An 18,021-nucleotide genomic window follows, 5' to 3' on the forward strand; every position below is an offset into this window, starting at 1 on the left:
CTGTTAAAGAAGGAGGTGAGCTGTGCAGAAAGGAAGAACAGAGACAGAAAAGTAGCCAGACAGACCCGACTGAAGAGCTGCACGGCTGAGGCAGCAGGACAAACGGTTGTGCACAAGGTGGCAGGCAAGACACAAAAGTTGCATGGCAAGTCAAAAGCTGCACATTTTAAAATTGATTTAAATATGTTTGGAATTAAATAATATTTAAAACAACAAGAGCTTCAGACTCCTAGTAATCTGCAATTGTTGACTTTGGAAAGGTTGTTAGATGCCTTGAGGCATTTAGTTGTTTTGACACCTTTGTAGCAAGACTTTGCAGTCTAACAACAACAAAAAACCCACAAGCATTAAAGACAGCAATCCATCACAAGAAGACAAGAAAACAAAGACAGTGACCTATAATTTTAACTGTGAATGCACATTTGTGTGTACGTGCACATTTTGGGAGTTACTAAAGAACCTGTAAAAGGTGTGATTTTGTTTTAGTTCCTCAAATTTTGACACAGTTCCTCAAAATGACTTAACAGACTTTGGTTTACTTTACAGTACATGAGTGAATCAGTTATAATGACAAATAAGTGGCAGACAGGAAGCAACCTGTTTAAAGGGCTCAGTATTATTTTATTTAAAATGTCTTATGCAAATTACTGGGATGCAAAGTTTCAATAATTCAGACAATAAGAAAAAAATTTTATTTAGTTATTTAAGTATGTGTTAATTTCAACACAATTTAAACATATATCACATAAATACAAACTGTATCAATATTTATTAAAATAATCATTTATGAAAAATAGAATTAAAGAACTAACAAATTTAGATCAGTTTAGTTAGTTATTATTTAAATATAATTATTTTATGTTTGTGTGGTATCTGTGCTATATCTAAATAATAAATCATAAATTATCACTTTGCAGATCAAATAGACAAATTCAAAGGAATCACTCTCTCTAGCAATGGTAGCAGTGTCCAACGTTTTTGAACGGTAAGGCTAACAGATAAACATTTGTGATGCAATTAAGCAGAATAATTATTAAAATACTTGTGTGTTTTTACATACAGTACAGACCAAAAGTTTGGACACACTTTCTCATTGAATTCAATGAGAAGGTGTGTCCAAACTTTTGGTCTGTACTGTATTTACAAATACAATTTTATTAACTAAATATTTGCTCAATTTTAAAAATTATGAATTTCAGGAATACATTTAAATCAACATTAATAAATGTATTTTTGTTTAGTGAATTGTTTTCCAGTTTCCTTTAAACGATCTCCAACATAAAATTTTTTTAACAATTTATTGTTAAATAAAATAAAAAAGTGACATAGTTAACAGCGCCATGCTTAGCATGCAAAAGTAGTAATAACTTAGAAAGTTTTGTCTTTTTTAGATTTGATAAACTGAAACAGCTTTTGGTTAGTAGACAGAATGATTGATAATGGCTCACAAACAAGCTGGCACATATATTTTTATTGGGCGTAGTAAGAAGAATATCCCTGGATGAGCATTCTGGTGTGCAGTACAGGTTTGAACTAGTGGGTCTCTCTGAGTCTTGTTTTCTCTAATTTTATGATTTCTTTCCACATTCCAGGTCTAAAAAATATATATTTTCCATCACCATTTACAAGCAGTTGCATTTTTTTATTTTATTTGCAATTTCCTTGCCTTTTTCTTGATGTGTCAGCTTAAAACAAACACACTACCATCATGGTGCGAAGCTCATACATCAAAGCATGATCTTGGTGATTTCAGCATTGAGATAAAACGACAACTTCTTGGCTCCCAAATACTGCTTACGTGCGGAAATCTGCGCTTCTTTAAAACAATAAACGACTCTTACGCACACTTTCTCACTCAAGTGCCAGATCTGATAAGATGTGCCACGTCAGAAGCAGGTTTCATTGCAACAGAGTTTTTGTCTGCTGGCACATTCGTTTTTGTTATGATTTTTTTTAATTGACCGATGTGAGAGACAATTCCAGAAGCCATTTTGCTTCATTTCCACTTCTGCTACCATTAATCATTATATTGTCAATTACATATTTTTAAGATGTTTATTGTGATCCAAAATGATCACAGTTTTAGAAGAGCTAAAATTTATCACAAAGTTAAGTTTAGGTACAAAACAACATGGGCAGAGAAAAGGCAGACTGGGGTCTTTGCATTTACATGTGTGTCTGAGCTTCGTCTGAATACATCGCTGATCTATAATTTGCATTCCCATGTATTCTTTGCACGCGCGTATGTCTTTGTGTCATGATGCACACTTGTACTTTTTGCCTGCATGCATTGTTGGAAATCTTGCTAACATGCATGCCTGAATGCACGTCTTCAATTGCACTGGGCTATGGCTGATCAGTGTACCTGCACGAAGTGTGCGTGCAGAGCAGATAAAAGAATGTTCCCTGGTTTTAAAAGTGAACTTTGGACACCTTGTGTACACGGTGGAGGTGCTTCAGCCTCAGCCTAAAATGACCATGATAGCAGATTTGTTTACCCTCTGTGTGGGTTTTAAATAAACCAAGATGCATCTACTGCTTGTCCTGTGTGCTGTAAGCAATTGTGAGGTCAGCAGCGACTTCAAGCGCCAGCATTTCCTGTTTGTTCAATGGAAAAGATGCTTGAAGTATTCCAAATAAGAAATTACATAATTTCAGCCCTTAGCTAGTTTTAATCACTAAAGCAGCAAATTATTCTTCTTAGATCAAGGGTTTTCCATCAACTTAAATTATTATTACAGTTCACAATGGACAAACTGGTTCCACCTCTAATGCTTCCTACAGTAACTCCTAAGTCATATTAGAAATGATAACACATGTGAACAGAAACATTTGCTTTGTCAGAATGACTTGTAGCTGATTCTGACTAGGATGCAATAAATACTTGTAAAATGATTCATTCAGTCAGTATGTCAGAGGGTAAACTGTTCAACATCGGGATTTGATGAGGCAAATCAAAGATGAAGAATGTCAATTAATAATAGATAAATGTAAAAACATTGCATTTAAGGTCCATTTTTGTCCTTCAGAAAATGAAAAGAAAAGGAAAAACCCAGAAATCTAACTTTTTCCATAGTTGTTTTTCTTTTACCCAAACTAATTTAGATGTCATTAAAGGAAATTAAAGACTTTTCGAGGTGTGCGAGAACTCTGTTTTTGTTATAATAGGCCATCTTAAACCCAGAACACGCTGTGCAGTAGAAAATTCTAACAAGACAGTGAAAGTGCAACACTATCATATCTTGATTGTCACAACTGTCATACCATTACCATAGAAAATATCAGACAGTTGGATATTCTTGCTGCAGGTTCAAATGTTGTTTTTCAGTCTCATCCTAAAATTGTGCAAATCCTTAAATGTGTTTCAAGGATTCATGTCATTGACAAGTGCAGGATGTTTGGGACTCTCAGCTCAATAGCATATCAGAAAGGAGGAAATAAATTGATTTATCAATGATCGTGATTAACTGACTCCCAGAGATAAAATTTCTGAAATCTGACTTAAATGAGTTTGTTTTACAACACATCCTGTTGTCCATTTGTCTAAATTTGAATTTCTTTTGAGAGATGTAAGTAGGTAAACAGGATCTAAGACTACCTATCAACCATATCTGTTAGTTGTTGGGTAGACTTTGTTGAGATAAAGTGAATCGTTCAGTCAGAGGAACAAGCAGCAAACATTAGATGCTCATCTAAACATTGTAGATCATATTATGCAGAAACAGAGCAGGGTAGCAAATTGTTGGTAGATTAATTCAGGTCACAGCTTTAACATATTGCAAAGATAGATCTGATTAAATTATTCTATCCAAAGGAGCCAACTCTACTTGTCATGTATGTGTAAACTATGCTCTAATCCAGTGTTGAACAAATATTAAGCATTGCTATTAAGAGAATAATTATTTTTCCCCAATGCAACTAGTTCATGAAATCAAAAGTAAGTAAATTTATTTGTAGTCATATTCATGTGATTCAGAAACATTACCTGCCTGGGTGGGCGGCAGCTGGACACACATTTCGGTTTGTCTTTTATAGTAGACAAAGATGCCTCCAGCTTTCCTCTGCTCTAAATCAACATGTTTCCTTTTAAGAGTCTTCACATCTGTCCCTGTCCCTATTTGTTTCACGCTGTGGGGGACTCTCACCATGCAGACAGGCTGTGGAAATATTGCAATCATCACGTTCTCTCAGGCCTCAACTTTCCTGAGTGAGATTCTCACTGTGCCTTTCTGTGGAGATCTGATTGGCCTGGCGCTTTTTAATAGTTCAGCGTTCAATGGTTTTAATCTTTACGTTTTGCTGAAAGAGAGCGCTTCAAGAGGTGCTGAATAGTCCCCCATTGTACTCCCTCACAGCAACACTATGTTATATCAGGTTCCCTGGTGATAGGAAGCAGAAGTTTCTTTTCATAGTGAAAATTTTAAAAGCACCTTTATGGCTTGGCTGAATTTATAGATGTTTATGTGTGTGAACCCTGCTTAGCTTTATTTCTGGGGTTAGTGCTTTGCTTTAAGTTTAAACATAATTAAGTGGTCATATCTTCCAAAGGAAGCATAAAATGGTGTAAATAAATGGATTTTAAATTCCATAACTACATATTAAATATGATTTAAATTGAAAATTGTTGTTTCTATTCTGTATTCAAAATAAGAGACAGTTGCAAAGAATAACAAAAGGACGACTAAATAAAAAAAGGTTTGCTTTACTTAAACCCCACTGACTCTTACTGAAATGCTTCTGCAAACAGGTGTGTTGCTGAAAGACTTTCATTTCTTCAGATAATTAATTAAGAAAGAAGATAAGTTTAGACAACGTCTGATGAGGTTTGTCAATAAGACACAAGCCATGGTGGCATTTGGAAAAGTGAATTTACATCGTTGGATTGGATTATTGCAGAAACAACATGAGAGTATTGAAGTTGACTTATAATATTTCAAAATTAAGCACCTCATGTGTAAAATAAGGATATTTGGAATAATACACTAGATTTGCTTTAATTTTTCTTTCGGTTTTGCACACTCCTAATGTTCATTTCCTAGTTTTTCAGCTTTCTTTGATAACATATTACCTGATTAGCATATTGCATCTGACAGCTTTTTTAAATGAAAATACTCTCTATACATTCAGTTGATGGATTATATGTTGACTTGTCATTTTTGTCATAATTTAGAGCTCCAGTTGTGTGAGCTGAGTTATTGCGGTCTTGTCACAGGTGTATAACACAAGTTGTGTTGCTGGCAAAGATCAGTCTGATGTAACATCCTCAGGCTAATATAAAAAACAGTGGAAGAAGCCACAACTAGTCACTGATTCCAGTGAGTTGTCCTACATATCCAAGAAAATAATGCATAGTATGGTGGAGCTTTTTATCACCAGGTGCATGAAACTAATGAAAAACATCAGACAAACATCCTATTACATCCATTTTTTCCTCAGTTCATTGTCTTATTGCAGAAATGTGTGACTTTTGGTCATTTGGATATCTTATCAGAATGACCGCCAGTGACTTAAAATTATCCATGGGAACTTAGTCACAACTCCATCGTCATCTCACAGGTGACAAAGAAATAGCTTTAAGGCTCAGCAGAGGAGCCTGCAGGAGTCTGTGGGAACAACTCAGTGTTTGGATGACACTGACAGTGAGCGTTAGCAGGGTGCCTATCATCCAGTTAAATCCAGATCCTGCTGACAAAGTGGGACGTGCATGAGCAGGCCACGCAGGCATACAAAAGTGCGGCAAGTGCCATGCATCAGCGTGCACACTGGAAAACAAAAACAGAACTAAGCACATAATCGCACGCCAGGGGGCGGCTCATCGATGGCCTGAGTTGCTCCACTGTTGTTCCAGTTGTTGGTGACTTGGGTCACACAGCTGCAAACTCAGCCAGAAACAAGACAGGGAAAAAAATAAGAAGAGATACGATGGGAAAGAAAATTACATGAGAAAAGATATATAGAAAAATACATGAAAGAACCAAAAAACAACAAACTTGTTTTAAAAAGAATACCCCATCAAGAGACCTTATCTCTTTTTGTTCAAGGATATCTTCATTTGGTTAAATATGAATGCAAATGATTGTGCATGCCCCAGGATTCTTTTTTTCAGAACAAAAAATTGCATCTGCCAACGCACCAAGGTTGCTCATCGTAATTACTCTCTGACTCTCAACAGATGACATAATTTGCAATAAAACACCTGGCGACTAGGAGCATGCAGCATGTAGCTGACTGGTTTTCTTCTTAATTAGTTTTTGTGCATCATTCAGCTTGAAAGAGCCATTACTCAAATGATGCAGGCTTAAGTAGCTTAAATAAGATGTAGACACCTTCACAACAACTCTGATAGCTGACTTGCAGTGTACACTTAAATATCCAGGGATATGGCAGGGTAATTCTTTACGATGTGACCCAAAAAACACCTGACTTTTGTTGAGATGTATCCTGGTGTCTGCAGTTACAAAGTGCCCAAGCTTGTTGCTCCGATACTGATCACAGCGCCATTTGCCACATTTTCTTTTTGCCCCTCCTTTAGTTCCAGCAAAAGATCCTTTTTGCTGAAGGTCTAAATTTATGGTACTGTACATGCATTAATGCAGACTTTAATGAAACCTGTTTGTTTATTACATTTAATTTAGAAGAGACTGTAAATAAACAACTTATACCAACCTGTATATGTTCTTGGACAGTCGTATTTTGTGCAATCATAATCACAGTTGATACCATATGGAAAAAAGCTTTTCTTCCTACCAGGGGTGGGCAATCCTGGTCCTCGAGGGCCGGTCTCCTGCAACTTTTCGATGTGTCTCTACTTCAACACACCTGAGTCAAATAATGAGGTCATTAACAGGACTCTGGAGAACTTGACTGCACTTAGGAGGTGATTCAACTATTGGATTCAAGTGTGTTGGACCAGGGAGACAGTCAAGAGTTGCAGGACACCGGCCCTCGAGGACCAGGATTGCCCACCCCTATAGTCCAATTCAAATTCAAAACTGAGTTAAGATGAACTACTATTGGAAATGGGATGAACATAGGTCAGGAAATTAACAGAGATGCCCACATGCTGTCCTTCAGTGTGCTTTGAGTGAATATAAGCATACACTTAAGACATAAAGTAACTGATGTAAATGACACATCCAAGGCATACATTTCCAGGAGAATAAGAAGAATCTCTTTTCCCTCTCCCCTGTGCTGCTGATCTTTTTTGTAATTGTAAATTACCTAAAATTTTATAATGAATAGTTTAAAAGATTATTACAGGATGCATCTATAAATCTGACAGATGGTCCACGGAATGGAAAATCCAGTTTTACATTGCATGACTACCTTTACCACTAGACTTATCTGCACTGTAGTTGGGATGTCAAATGTCACAACATTCTTGCCAGCAGACAGGATTAAGCTTAAAATGAGATGTGAGATATTTATGCAAAGCTGTCAAACTGGAAAGAGGCGTACAATTTGTCAAATCAAGACTGGCTTAGTAATGCTGCTTAGAGCTCTTTTTCCATAGCAGTGACTCTCCAAACAAGTATATCCCCGATGACAAAAGAGGATTTATGCATCGGGCAAACCCAGAACTTTGAAGGATTTCCTTAACACCACATACATAATATGAAGTGTTACATAACAGTCAATTAGTGTCATTAATCTGTCTCAGTTTGCATTTGCTTGCAAACAAATGTCGACATGTCAGCTGTTATTTGACCAATTTCAGTTTCCCAGAAGGCTCTTGATAAGTTTGCGATATTTACATGTACTTTGAGCGAGCTTTAATACTACTGTTAAAATACAGTACAAAGACCGGCATGGCAATTGCTTTCTGAAGCTGCAATTTGAGAAATATCTTCTTTTGTCTGCCTGAGAGAGATACTCCAGCATTGCATACATGAAGCAATTGGCCCCAATTCAGAGAACTGTCATCCTCGCTGGGTGTCTAGGACTATTGTATTTCACTAGAATGGAGTCACATCATACAAGTATCAGTCTGAGCATGGCACTCAGAGCCATGGCTGCAGAGCCAGAAGTATCGTCATTGCTCAATTGCCTCTTTGTGCCCTGAGGAAGCAGTTCCCGGGTACAAACACCCACAGAACAGTGTGAAAACGGCCAAGAGCCTCTCACAGCCCTGACAGTCACTAACACCACGATGGGACAGTCCCAGACGTGTCCCACTGGAGTTGCCTATTCTGGGGCAAGGCCGCCTTCTCCTAGGATTGTGACTCCTCTTCAGGTGATCGAACCACCTCAGAGATTCTTTTATTATCATCCCCATTTCCCTTACAGCTTTCCAGACAGAACTGTGAGCTACTCTCCCCCATACTCACCAAGTCTCTTCAAAAGGCCGGATCGCCGGTAAGTGAGTGCAGCAGAGGAGGGGAAAGTAATTTGTCTTGTTTTGAGCAGGACATTTGGCATGATGGTGCCATGAGAGTGACAGTGACAAAGACAGAGTAGCACATGAATGGAGCGGAAGATAAGTAATTTGTCAGCGACTGAGAGATCTTGAGTTGTGGGTGGATATTTTCTGTCTTTCTTTTTTACTAAAACAACATAGATTTCATTCCGGTTAAACAGCAGAAATAAATAACTTAGTATTCTTTATACCAGGTAGGATTGCACTATACACAGCATATTTACCTTATCCGTATATTACTGGGACATGCAATATGCATTTCCCAAAGAACTAATTGGACAGCAAAGGTGTCACTATAATTATTTAACTATCTTGTATTAAAGCTCTGTAAGCTTTAATACAAGCTTACAGTATTAAGCTTGTATTAAATACAACCTCTGTAACATAAACGTTACAGAGCTGGGAAGATAGTCAAGTCATTAAGCAACTAGCTAAGTTGTTTTACTGCCAAAACAGCAGATGCCAGGCAGGAGTAACTTTTTCAATAACACCTTGTTGTTAAGAAATAAAGAATAGATTACCATTTTTCCAATTGCTATTCTATTGCTAATCTACTTATTTTCTGGGGTCTATGTTCTTTTTGAACCCCAACCAGAAAGACATTAACACTATTTAATTAAGTGTTTATCGCAAGTCATATTGCTACTGCAATGTTATCCAGTATTATCACATATCAAATGTTTTCCTAATATCACGCAGCCCTAATATCAGGCACATTGTCGTACCCTGACACAATATTAGATACATGCCCTCTATTTGAATAAGACCAGCTTTGCCCTATTACTTAACCCTGTAGAACTTATAATTTGATCACCTAATAAGCCAAACTGTCATAGTTTCTTTTAGAGAGCGTCAAAACAGGTAAGCGTCAGCGCAACTGAATTTACGTAAATGTGACTTAAGTAGCTGATCAGTGACTAAATTATAATATGAAATAATTACTAAAAAGAAATGATGACAGAAAGGCAAAAGCAACAAACTGAGTCCGATCACAGCAGAACACTAAATGCCACACTTTTGATTCCAGTCCACATGTACTATTCAGAGCAGAGGTTTATCAAAAGAAGCACACATAGTTCAGAGGTGACGGACTATGGCGTTAAAAAAAATAAATACATCTGCTAAAGTTCCTCACATTTGGTTCCATGTAACATCAATTTTATATACGTATATACGTATAATAATATGACTGCACCTTTAATGATTTGTTGCCACACTAATGAATGCTGAATGCTCTACGAAGCTCTTAATAATTTCTAAAATTGTGCTGCACTAATAAAACAAATGTGCACATTTTCTTGTTTATCTATGAGCATTAGTAGCAAAGGACACTGAATTGCAATGCCAATCCCGTCATGTTAAATCTCATCAAATATTCTGTATCTTCTGCACAACATTTTGCTAGAGAGAATATTTCTGAATAAATGACAGATATTGACAGCATGTTAAATTTAATAAAACATCTCATTAGAAATATGAAAAACACAAACCTTCTTGTTATTTGTTGCTCAGGACACTGAAGGAGATGTGGTAATGACTGCCTGTGGGTGTGCTGGTTTATGGAGACCATTCAGTATTCAGGGTTTGTAGCTAATGTTGCCCACATGGACAGCTTCCTTTGAGATCAGCTTCCTTTGAGATAGCCTCTGGCTGCAGCCTGTGGCAATTATCCACATTGTTGGACCACACTTTAACTACGCCATACATTACAAACTTATGGAAAACAAGAGGAAGATGACCAGAAAGCAAGCTCAAAACAATGTGCTTGTTTTTGTTTATTTGCTTACATCTTCTGTTGATTTAACAGTTTGCATTTCTGGCAGTTATTGATGCGTACATCTTGAAATTGGTGTGTCAAAACTCAGAAATGTTGTTTGAGGCAGGAGCTTAACAGTTGGCAGCATGACTCACACTCTTTCTTCTTCAGCCATTATTGCATATGAACAATAATTTATAACATGTTTGGCTTTGGAACTCTGGACATCTGATGGAAACTGTGATCTGGCTGTAATGTGACTCACTGAATGATACTGGCATGCATCAAATGTGATAAGGCACCGATGGTTTATCAGAAATATGAGCCACTTCAGCTACTGAGAAGGAACAAAATTATGTCTATGTGGCTCATAAAACTGTTTGGAAACAGGCTGCTGGCAAGCTAAATGAAGTTGTTTATGCTGTGAAAAACATATTGTTGTTAAGATTTATTTTTCTAAAACTTAAAACGAGGCAAAGCAATGAAATAAGTATGCATTCATCTTTTTGATCACCATGTGTTCAGTACATATAAGATGTTTTGGAGACTGAATTTCAGCCTAGGTAGAAGTATTAAGTGCGACTCCTGCCTAAAAGAACTTGTACATGCATTCATGCCCTTCACATTTTTCATAATTTTATCATTTTACAACCACACACTTGAATTAAACATATTTGGTTTTTTCCACAAAACAAGATAGCTCACAATACTGCAGTACAAGTAACATAAATTATTAAATATGTTTTTCACAAATAATCTGAAAAGTGTTGTGTTTTGTATTTCACTACTTTAATTTTGTTCCTGTTAAACAAAATCTAGTGCAGTCAGCTGCTTCATAAGGTCCTCTAAGTAGTAATAGAGTCAATGTGTTTGTAGTTTTTTCTTGGCAGAAATACAGCTGTTCTGTTAAGGCCAACAAAGGAATTTTGTGAAATGTCAGTGACCAACCAACGTCACAAAACACAAGGAGCACAGCAAACTAACATGGGAGTTGCAGAGAGGGTAAAAGACCAGACAAGGAGAGAATTAATCAGCGAAGCAGCAAGGAGGTCCACAATAATTCTAGAGGAGTAGCAGAAATCTGTTGCTCAGATGACAGAATTTAGTGACATGTCATCTAATAGTTGCTTAATTTGACAATCTGTCCATTATGGAACAGTGTTAAAGTTTGCAGTTGTCTACAAGGTAGTGCTCAATTCCAAGTTAGTGCTTGTGGTCATTACAGTTCGTAATTATAAACATTTTAAATAAGGTGGACTGAGAAGACCAAAACTTGCTAGAAAACATGCAAAATGTAATGTGTGCTGGAAAAAATAAGCAGTATCTTCCTGAACATACCAACCTTGTTAACTATGGTAGTGGCAGCAGCATCAAGCTATGGTGATACTTGTCTTCAACAAGACAGGGAAACTGCTCAGAGTAGTAGTTATGCCCTAGAACGGCCCAGTCAAAGTCCAGACCTAGAATAAATTTGAAGTATTTTGAAAAGTCAGTGGCACAAAGATGTGTGCCTCTTGATATGTACAGTTCCTGCAGCTGTAATTTGAGCCAAAATATTGATTCAGGAGGCGGAAGACATAAAACAACACATCTTTCGGAATTATTTTTGCTGACAAAATTTAAAAACAAAGTTTATTTTCTTTCCACTCTATAACTATAAGTTAAAGGGCTATGCATATTTCTGTAAATGTAGTCATTTTTTTCTGACTGTATGAGCTTTACTACTGATTAATTTAGCAAAATATCAAATAATTATATTACAAACCTGATTATGTTCAATTGGATATGAATGATTAAAAATGGAAGGCTCTCAGGGTTCAGAGGAAAAATTCCACAGAAGTTACTGAATAACTTTGAATGTTCTTCCTGGTGTAGTAGAACAAAATGTTTTACCTAGAGGTGTTTCAAAAAAAATATATCCGGCTGATACAGTATCACTAAAGTACACCAACAAAAGAGTACACAGAGCGACAGCTGAGTAGTTGTAGGAAATGACATAAAATCTGTAAACTTTGCATCAATCATAAACACATCTAACAACACATTCAGATGCTGCTCAGTGGGAAAAAAATATGTTGACATTTTGTGTGCTTTATCAGCATGTACTGCTGCCCACAATCTGTTTATTACAGTTTGGAGGAGACTTAATGCAATTGAGTCACATGTGGTAACAAGTTCAAAATGCTACCAGAAGTGCAGAAGGCCATGCAACAGGGAGCAGGGACTGTTGAGTGATTATTTATAGTTAATAAATAATCAGGGATGATCGTTGAAGACTTAAAAACCTTTATTTACATCACTAAAATATTCCTGACGTTTTTGTTGTGCTCTTTAGAAATATAATTCCAGCAGTGTGACATATAAACATTATAAAGTAAATGTATTAATAGCTCTAAACATCGAGGAAGGAAAAGCAAGTTGAAACTGGGTGCCAAAGGATGACTGGAAAAAAAAACACAAGAAAAAAAGAAGGCTATCTTATGTACAGTACATTGTAGTGTATAGTGTAACTTACTTTCCCATCACTAGAGGGCGATCGAGTTCAGACTTAAATTAAGGAAATTTACCTTAATATATGGAAAAAAATACCTAAATAAAGTGTAAGTGTGCACGTGCTTGGATGGAAAATAGACCTTTTGATAAACAATTTGTAGGTCAAGGCCTGGAGACAACATGTTATTGTCATTACTATACCAAGTTATTAGGGAATCACACTGACAACAATTTCTGCACACAGCAAATCAATTACACCATAACAAGAAACTCACATGAGCAAATCAGTGAAAATCTAATCAACTAAAACATAAAACAAATACCCTATTTTACTGTCCAATTCACGTGAGAATCAGATTTGATTAAGACGACTGCGCAGTGCATGGGACATTTGATCACATCAAGCGTTAGTTTACAAAGGCAGCGCATTGTTTACGCATATGCAAAAGTTCATTTTGTTATGTTGGGTTGGTTAGAAGTGGAGCACATCTCGGTCTGTGGGTTAAATGCATGCATCTGCATTTGAAAAAGAACAGAAGTTCAATAGCGGGGCACTTGCAATGCTGCGTTCAAAGCCTCATATTAAGACTCGTTCGCCAGGAGGTTGTTTTGTCTTTTGGTGAAAGCCGTTGCTCTGTGTAAGAGCTGACGTGTTGCATAAAAAAAATATGATAATGCATTGATTACACTGATTACACTTTAAAATTGCAGTGGATTGTGCTTGTGTCATTTGGCTCTCAAGAACATCTGAAAAGTTTCTGAGTAAAAATAAAACATGCACCGGATATCCACTATCTAATGTGAAAAATGCTTAAAAAGTACCTTTCTGTAGCATTGAACCATTTCACATTCAATCATGTGTGATCATTTTGTTCATGTTCCATTTTAAGCATTCATTAGAAGGAAAATTACTGTGAACAGATTCTCATAAAACAGCTTACATGCATATAAAAAAATATCGGGGTGAATTACACACTTGATGGACCGTACAGAACAAAGTGTACCCTGTTGCATTATGTAAAAGCAGAGGAGGGGGGTGTATTATCAGAACCCAAAAATATGGCTCATTAGTGATTTCTTTTCTTCTGACAGTCCTGGAAGGCAACAGAAGCTCTGCCTCCTCCTCTCCTCTCCCTCCCGCCCTAAAGCTAATTTGCATAATTTATGCTTGCGTCACGAAACCAGTCTTACAAATACAGGCTGGGGGCAGAAATAGCAACAGACAGTCGCTCGTACAAACCGGCGAAGCTTGACATGTAACCCTGACACAGCACTGAGCTCCAAGGCTTTATAGAGAACAAGAGGAATCAGTGCAGCGCTACTAACTCGACGAACCAAACAAACCGAATCATCCCAATCGGATCCTCACTTATTGACTCACTTCGGTGACCGACCAAGTCGCAATCGTGGCGAGAAGCATCATCCAAACGAGCGTGGTCCTCAACATGAGCACGGAGATGTTCGCTAAGACTCCGATGGAGGTGGCAGTCTACCAGCTGCACAACTTCTCCATCTCTTTCTTCTCCTCGCTGCTCGGAGGAGACGTCGTTTCGGTCAAACTTGACAACAGGTACATTTGGTCGATTAGTGCTTGAATGAAACTGAACCGACGCGAGTTTGTTGTAATCCCTTAGCCGCCCTCTGTTGCTGTTTACTGTTACAAACTCTTTGAATGATCAACTTCGCCACTATTTGCGTGTCATGAGCTGGCGCTGTTTACGATGCAATGACTCTGTTACATTGTAGTCGGTCTGAAAAGAGTCATACACTTCTTGGTGCAGTTCACGCTAAGCCATCTCAGATAACAGCAGGGTGATAATCTCTTTCTCTTTCTGTTCTGGGAGCTTTTTATTTCACTGTGTCAGAGGTGTTACGTCAGGAAGGAACAGTGCATGTGAAGTTATCAGTGTGTTTATGGCTCTCTCTTCTTGTTTGCAGTGCCTCTGGTGCTAGCGTGGTGGCCATTGACAACAAGATCGAGCAGGCCATGGTAAGTAGAGAATGAACACCAAACACAACGCTAATGCATGCAGAAAGGTTATATAGTAGACTCATGCATCTTTTAGCAGAAACTACAATGGCTGGGCTATACAGGTCACAGCATGACAGTGCAATCAGTCTGACCTCGATATAATTTGTAAACAGAGAATTCATTCATCACATTACATGGGCTGTTTATCCCTGTAAATAACCTTGTGATCATTTTCCTAGAATAATTATTTGGGACATTTAGAATCACTGGCATCTGCAAGAAATAATATCTAAAACTAATTGTGAATAAAAGTAGTGAAAATCTCCTGAAGTGAGCAACAAGTACAGGCATGTTTTTCCTCACGTCTCAGAGCTGAAGACAAGTCCTGGGAGAAAAAAAACAATACTTAGAAATGACATGGTTCATAAATTGCAAATTTAATTGTAATAATACCCTTCAGAAAAACTGAGAAGAAAATCAACAGGCGAACCAAATGCATGCATCAGTTCTGCGATAAACTCATTTGTCTTACAAGATTTTCTGTTCCATGCCTATTCTGAATCTGATCCATCTCTTGGTTTTCAAATGACAGGATCTTGTCAAGAACCACTTGATGTACGCGGTGCGTGAGGAGGTGGAAATCCTCAAGGAGCAGATAAAGGAGCTAGCAGAGAAGAACAACCAGCTTGAGAGGGAGAACTACCTGCTTAAGAACCTGGCCAGTCCGGAGCAGCTGGAGAAGTTCCAGTCCCGCATCCCGACAGATGTGCTCTTGGATAATCAGAACGTCCGGGTGACCCCAGCGCCACAGCAAAAGAACCAGCAGCAGAGCTGTAGCCACAGCACTGGCTCTGCTGTATAAGTGGCTCTGCTTTGGGGCGGGCAGAGCCACTTTGTCTTTAAAAGTCGTGGACCTCGTTTTTGAACGCAAGCGTTACTAAATCGCCGCCACCGAGATCCCTTCGGGACATCGAAGAAGAATCATCGGTGCTGTAAATGATTGATGGGACTCAAATGAACTGCTGATACTGATAAGCACAAAACCAGAATTAGAGACGCTCTAAAACTGGTGCCGTATCAGGCCCATCCTGTGTACCATCCAGCTCTTTGTCGTAGTCTCTCTTCGTAGGCATGAGTGTTAAGCATAGAAAGGGCAGACTAGCCTAGACAGAGGGTGGGGGATTTCCCTCCCTAGCCAAACTCTTCCAGCAAAGCACCCTCCTTTTTTCCTCTGTTGAGGAAGGGGGAGAGCAAGGAGGTGTTGATTGGGCTTGCCCTGCAGGCGCTAACCTGGAAAGTGCTGGGACTTCACTCCCTCATGACCCAGAGGAGACCCATCTGAGACGGCCCTCCAAGTCTCAACAAGAACAGTCCCATCGGTGTGGATTCACCTCATCTCAAAATACTTTAATGGACTTCCAACCGCACATTTCAGACACATACAGACTTCTGATCTACCTACAGTGTATTGCTGCCATGTTCCTGTCCATCCTAAGCATAACAAGAAAAATACACAGGATAAGCTAAGGCTACAGCGGTGGAGGTCAGCGCAATGTTCTCCATCTAATCTGATGAACTGCTGCAGTAAACTAACAGAATACTGTAATATCTCATAAAACATGTAGACTTGTATTGTTTGCTGTCGGGGCTTGCTGCTTATGGGGGTAAAACTAATTCTGCTATATCTTCTGTTTTTGTTAAATTCAGAACAAAAATCAGTTGTATTGTACAATAAGAGCAGTGTAGTAGGCTTTCAGAAGCTGTCTTTGTTACAGGTCCGTCCATATCTGCCATTTTGTTTGCTTAACTCACAGGAAAACTACAATGTACATACAGATGAAATGTCTCTGAGGAAAATAATGTTAGGATGGTTTGCAAGCAGACAGCTGCGTTTCTAGCAGCCTGTGCACTCCTTTTGTTTGTAGGTAGTGCCGTCCAGTATATGGTCTCTTTCCTTATTCAGATCGCAACTTGAAAACAATGGCACGACAACAGTGCCTGTAAGCGATGATCGCATTTCTGACAAGACTTTGGTTATTGTTGTCGTTTTTTCCAGCTACCAAAGACGTATTTTCACACGGCAACAAAAGCTAACCAAATGAGGACCATGTGTAAAACTTCACAGGGAGAAGTCTTCTTCGTAGCTAGAGTTAAATTTTGTTTGTGTTTGTTTTGTAAAAATTACGATTTTGTTGCTATAAAGTATCCCTGAAACAGTTGACAACTGTAATTTTTGGATACAACTGCACAGTTGCAATAAACCGTATGTTTACATAATATATCATGTTGTTGGTCTTTCTCTCATAATTCTATCATAATGAGATTGTGTATTATTTTTGAACTGCTAACAATTTGTATTCAGTTTGTCCTGTCATCTTCAATGAAACCTAATTAGGTATAAGTTAAGCTTTCACAAGCTAACACTTAAATTGTTACCCATTTTTGCTTGAGGACACTTAATAGGGTGAGACATGAAATCCACTGAAATCCCCCAAATCTTCATCTTGAAGTAAACATTTTAAACAGAGTTTTTAAATGCTTACAAATTTCTAAGCACATCACAGAAGAAATGTCTTGTGTTCATTTCTTTGGGCCTACTTTAAGTCTTTTACAGCCTCTATCATTATTTTCTCCCAGCCTCCGTCCATCTTGCCATCTGCTCTGATTACATCACCTGCCCCTGCTAAACCAAAGCATGACCACAGCATTATGTTTTGCTGGACATGGTGTTTTCAGTGTTTGTTTTATTCCTCACGTAGCATGTATGTCAGAAAACTTCAAATTTCGTCTCACATTACTAAAGCACCCCTTGTCACACATGTGTCCTAAGTGGATTGTGAGCAACCATGCAGGGAATACATTTGATTTTCTTTCAACATTTGTGAAAGAAAAATTCTTAATTGAGAGTTGTCCCAATATCTGACAAATACTATAAGGCAACCCTGCTTTAAAACTCTCCACACCTTTATCCCAGACATGTCTGCTGTGTTCCTTGTTTGTCTTAATGGTGTTTGTTATTGAACAAACTGAACAAATGTATTTATGTTGATTTTATATGATATGCAGATAATCTTTATTTATGTGGTTTCAGAAGACAGTGAGTTTCATAACATTTGGGGGTGCCCAATTAAAAGACACATCATCCTTTCCGTATTTGAACGATTTGAAAAGAATGTATTACGTTCATCTCAAAGTTTCCTTTGTGTTGATCTTTCACATATCAAAACAAAATTGTTTTTGACAAAATATGTACAGGTAAAAGGGGTGTGAATACTTTTACCTGGCACTACATGGTTTCTCCTGCAAAAATAAGCAACTTGAAGTCGTCTCATCAGACTTGAATAAGACACATTTCATACTCTTAGTCATTGTGTATAATCGTTA

At 37.9% G+C, this 18,021-nt stretch overlaps 1 protein-coding gene across 3 annotated transcripts in view; it reads left to right on the forward strand.

Annotated features, from left to right (window-relative positions):
• The window catches only part of tsc22d3 (TSC22 domain family, member 3), a 34,653-nt gene extending 17,737 nt beyond the window's left edge, over nt 1–16,916 (forward strand). Inside the window, exons 2-4 of one of the 3 annotated variants that reach the window (XM_028008395.1) lie at nt 8,287–8,355; nt 14,604–14,655; nt 15,230–16,916. In XM_028008395.1, the coding sequence (XP_027864196.1) occupies nt 8,287–8,355; nt 14,604–14,655; nt 15,230–15,499 (391 nt within the window). In that variant the 3' untranslated portion in view covers nt 15,500–16,916. Of the gene's footprint in view, nt 1–8,286; nt 8,356–13,864; nt 14,236–14,603; nt 14,656–15,229 lie in introns of those variants that run through there. The other 2 variants (XM_028008398.1, XM_028008397.1) reach the window with 2 other exon arrangements.
• The last annotated feature ends 1,105 nt before the right edge of the window (nt 16,917–18,021 follow it).

Source organism: Xiphophorus couchianus, chromosome 23 (genome assembly GCF_001444195.1).
Source record: "Xiphophorus couchianus chromosome 23, X_couchianus-1.0, whole genome shotgun sequence".
In the NCBI taxonomy this organism is placed as follows: domain Eukaryota; kingdom Metazoa; phylum Chordata; class Actinopteri; order Cyprinodontiformes; family Poeciliidae; genus Xiphophorus; species Xiphophorus couchianus.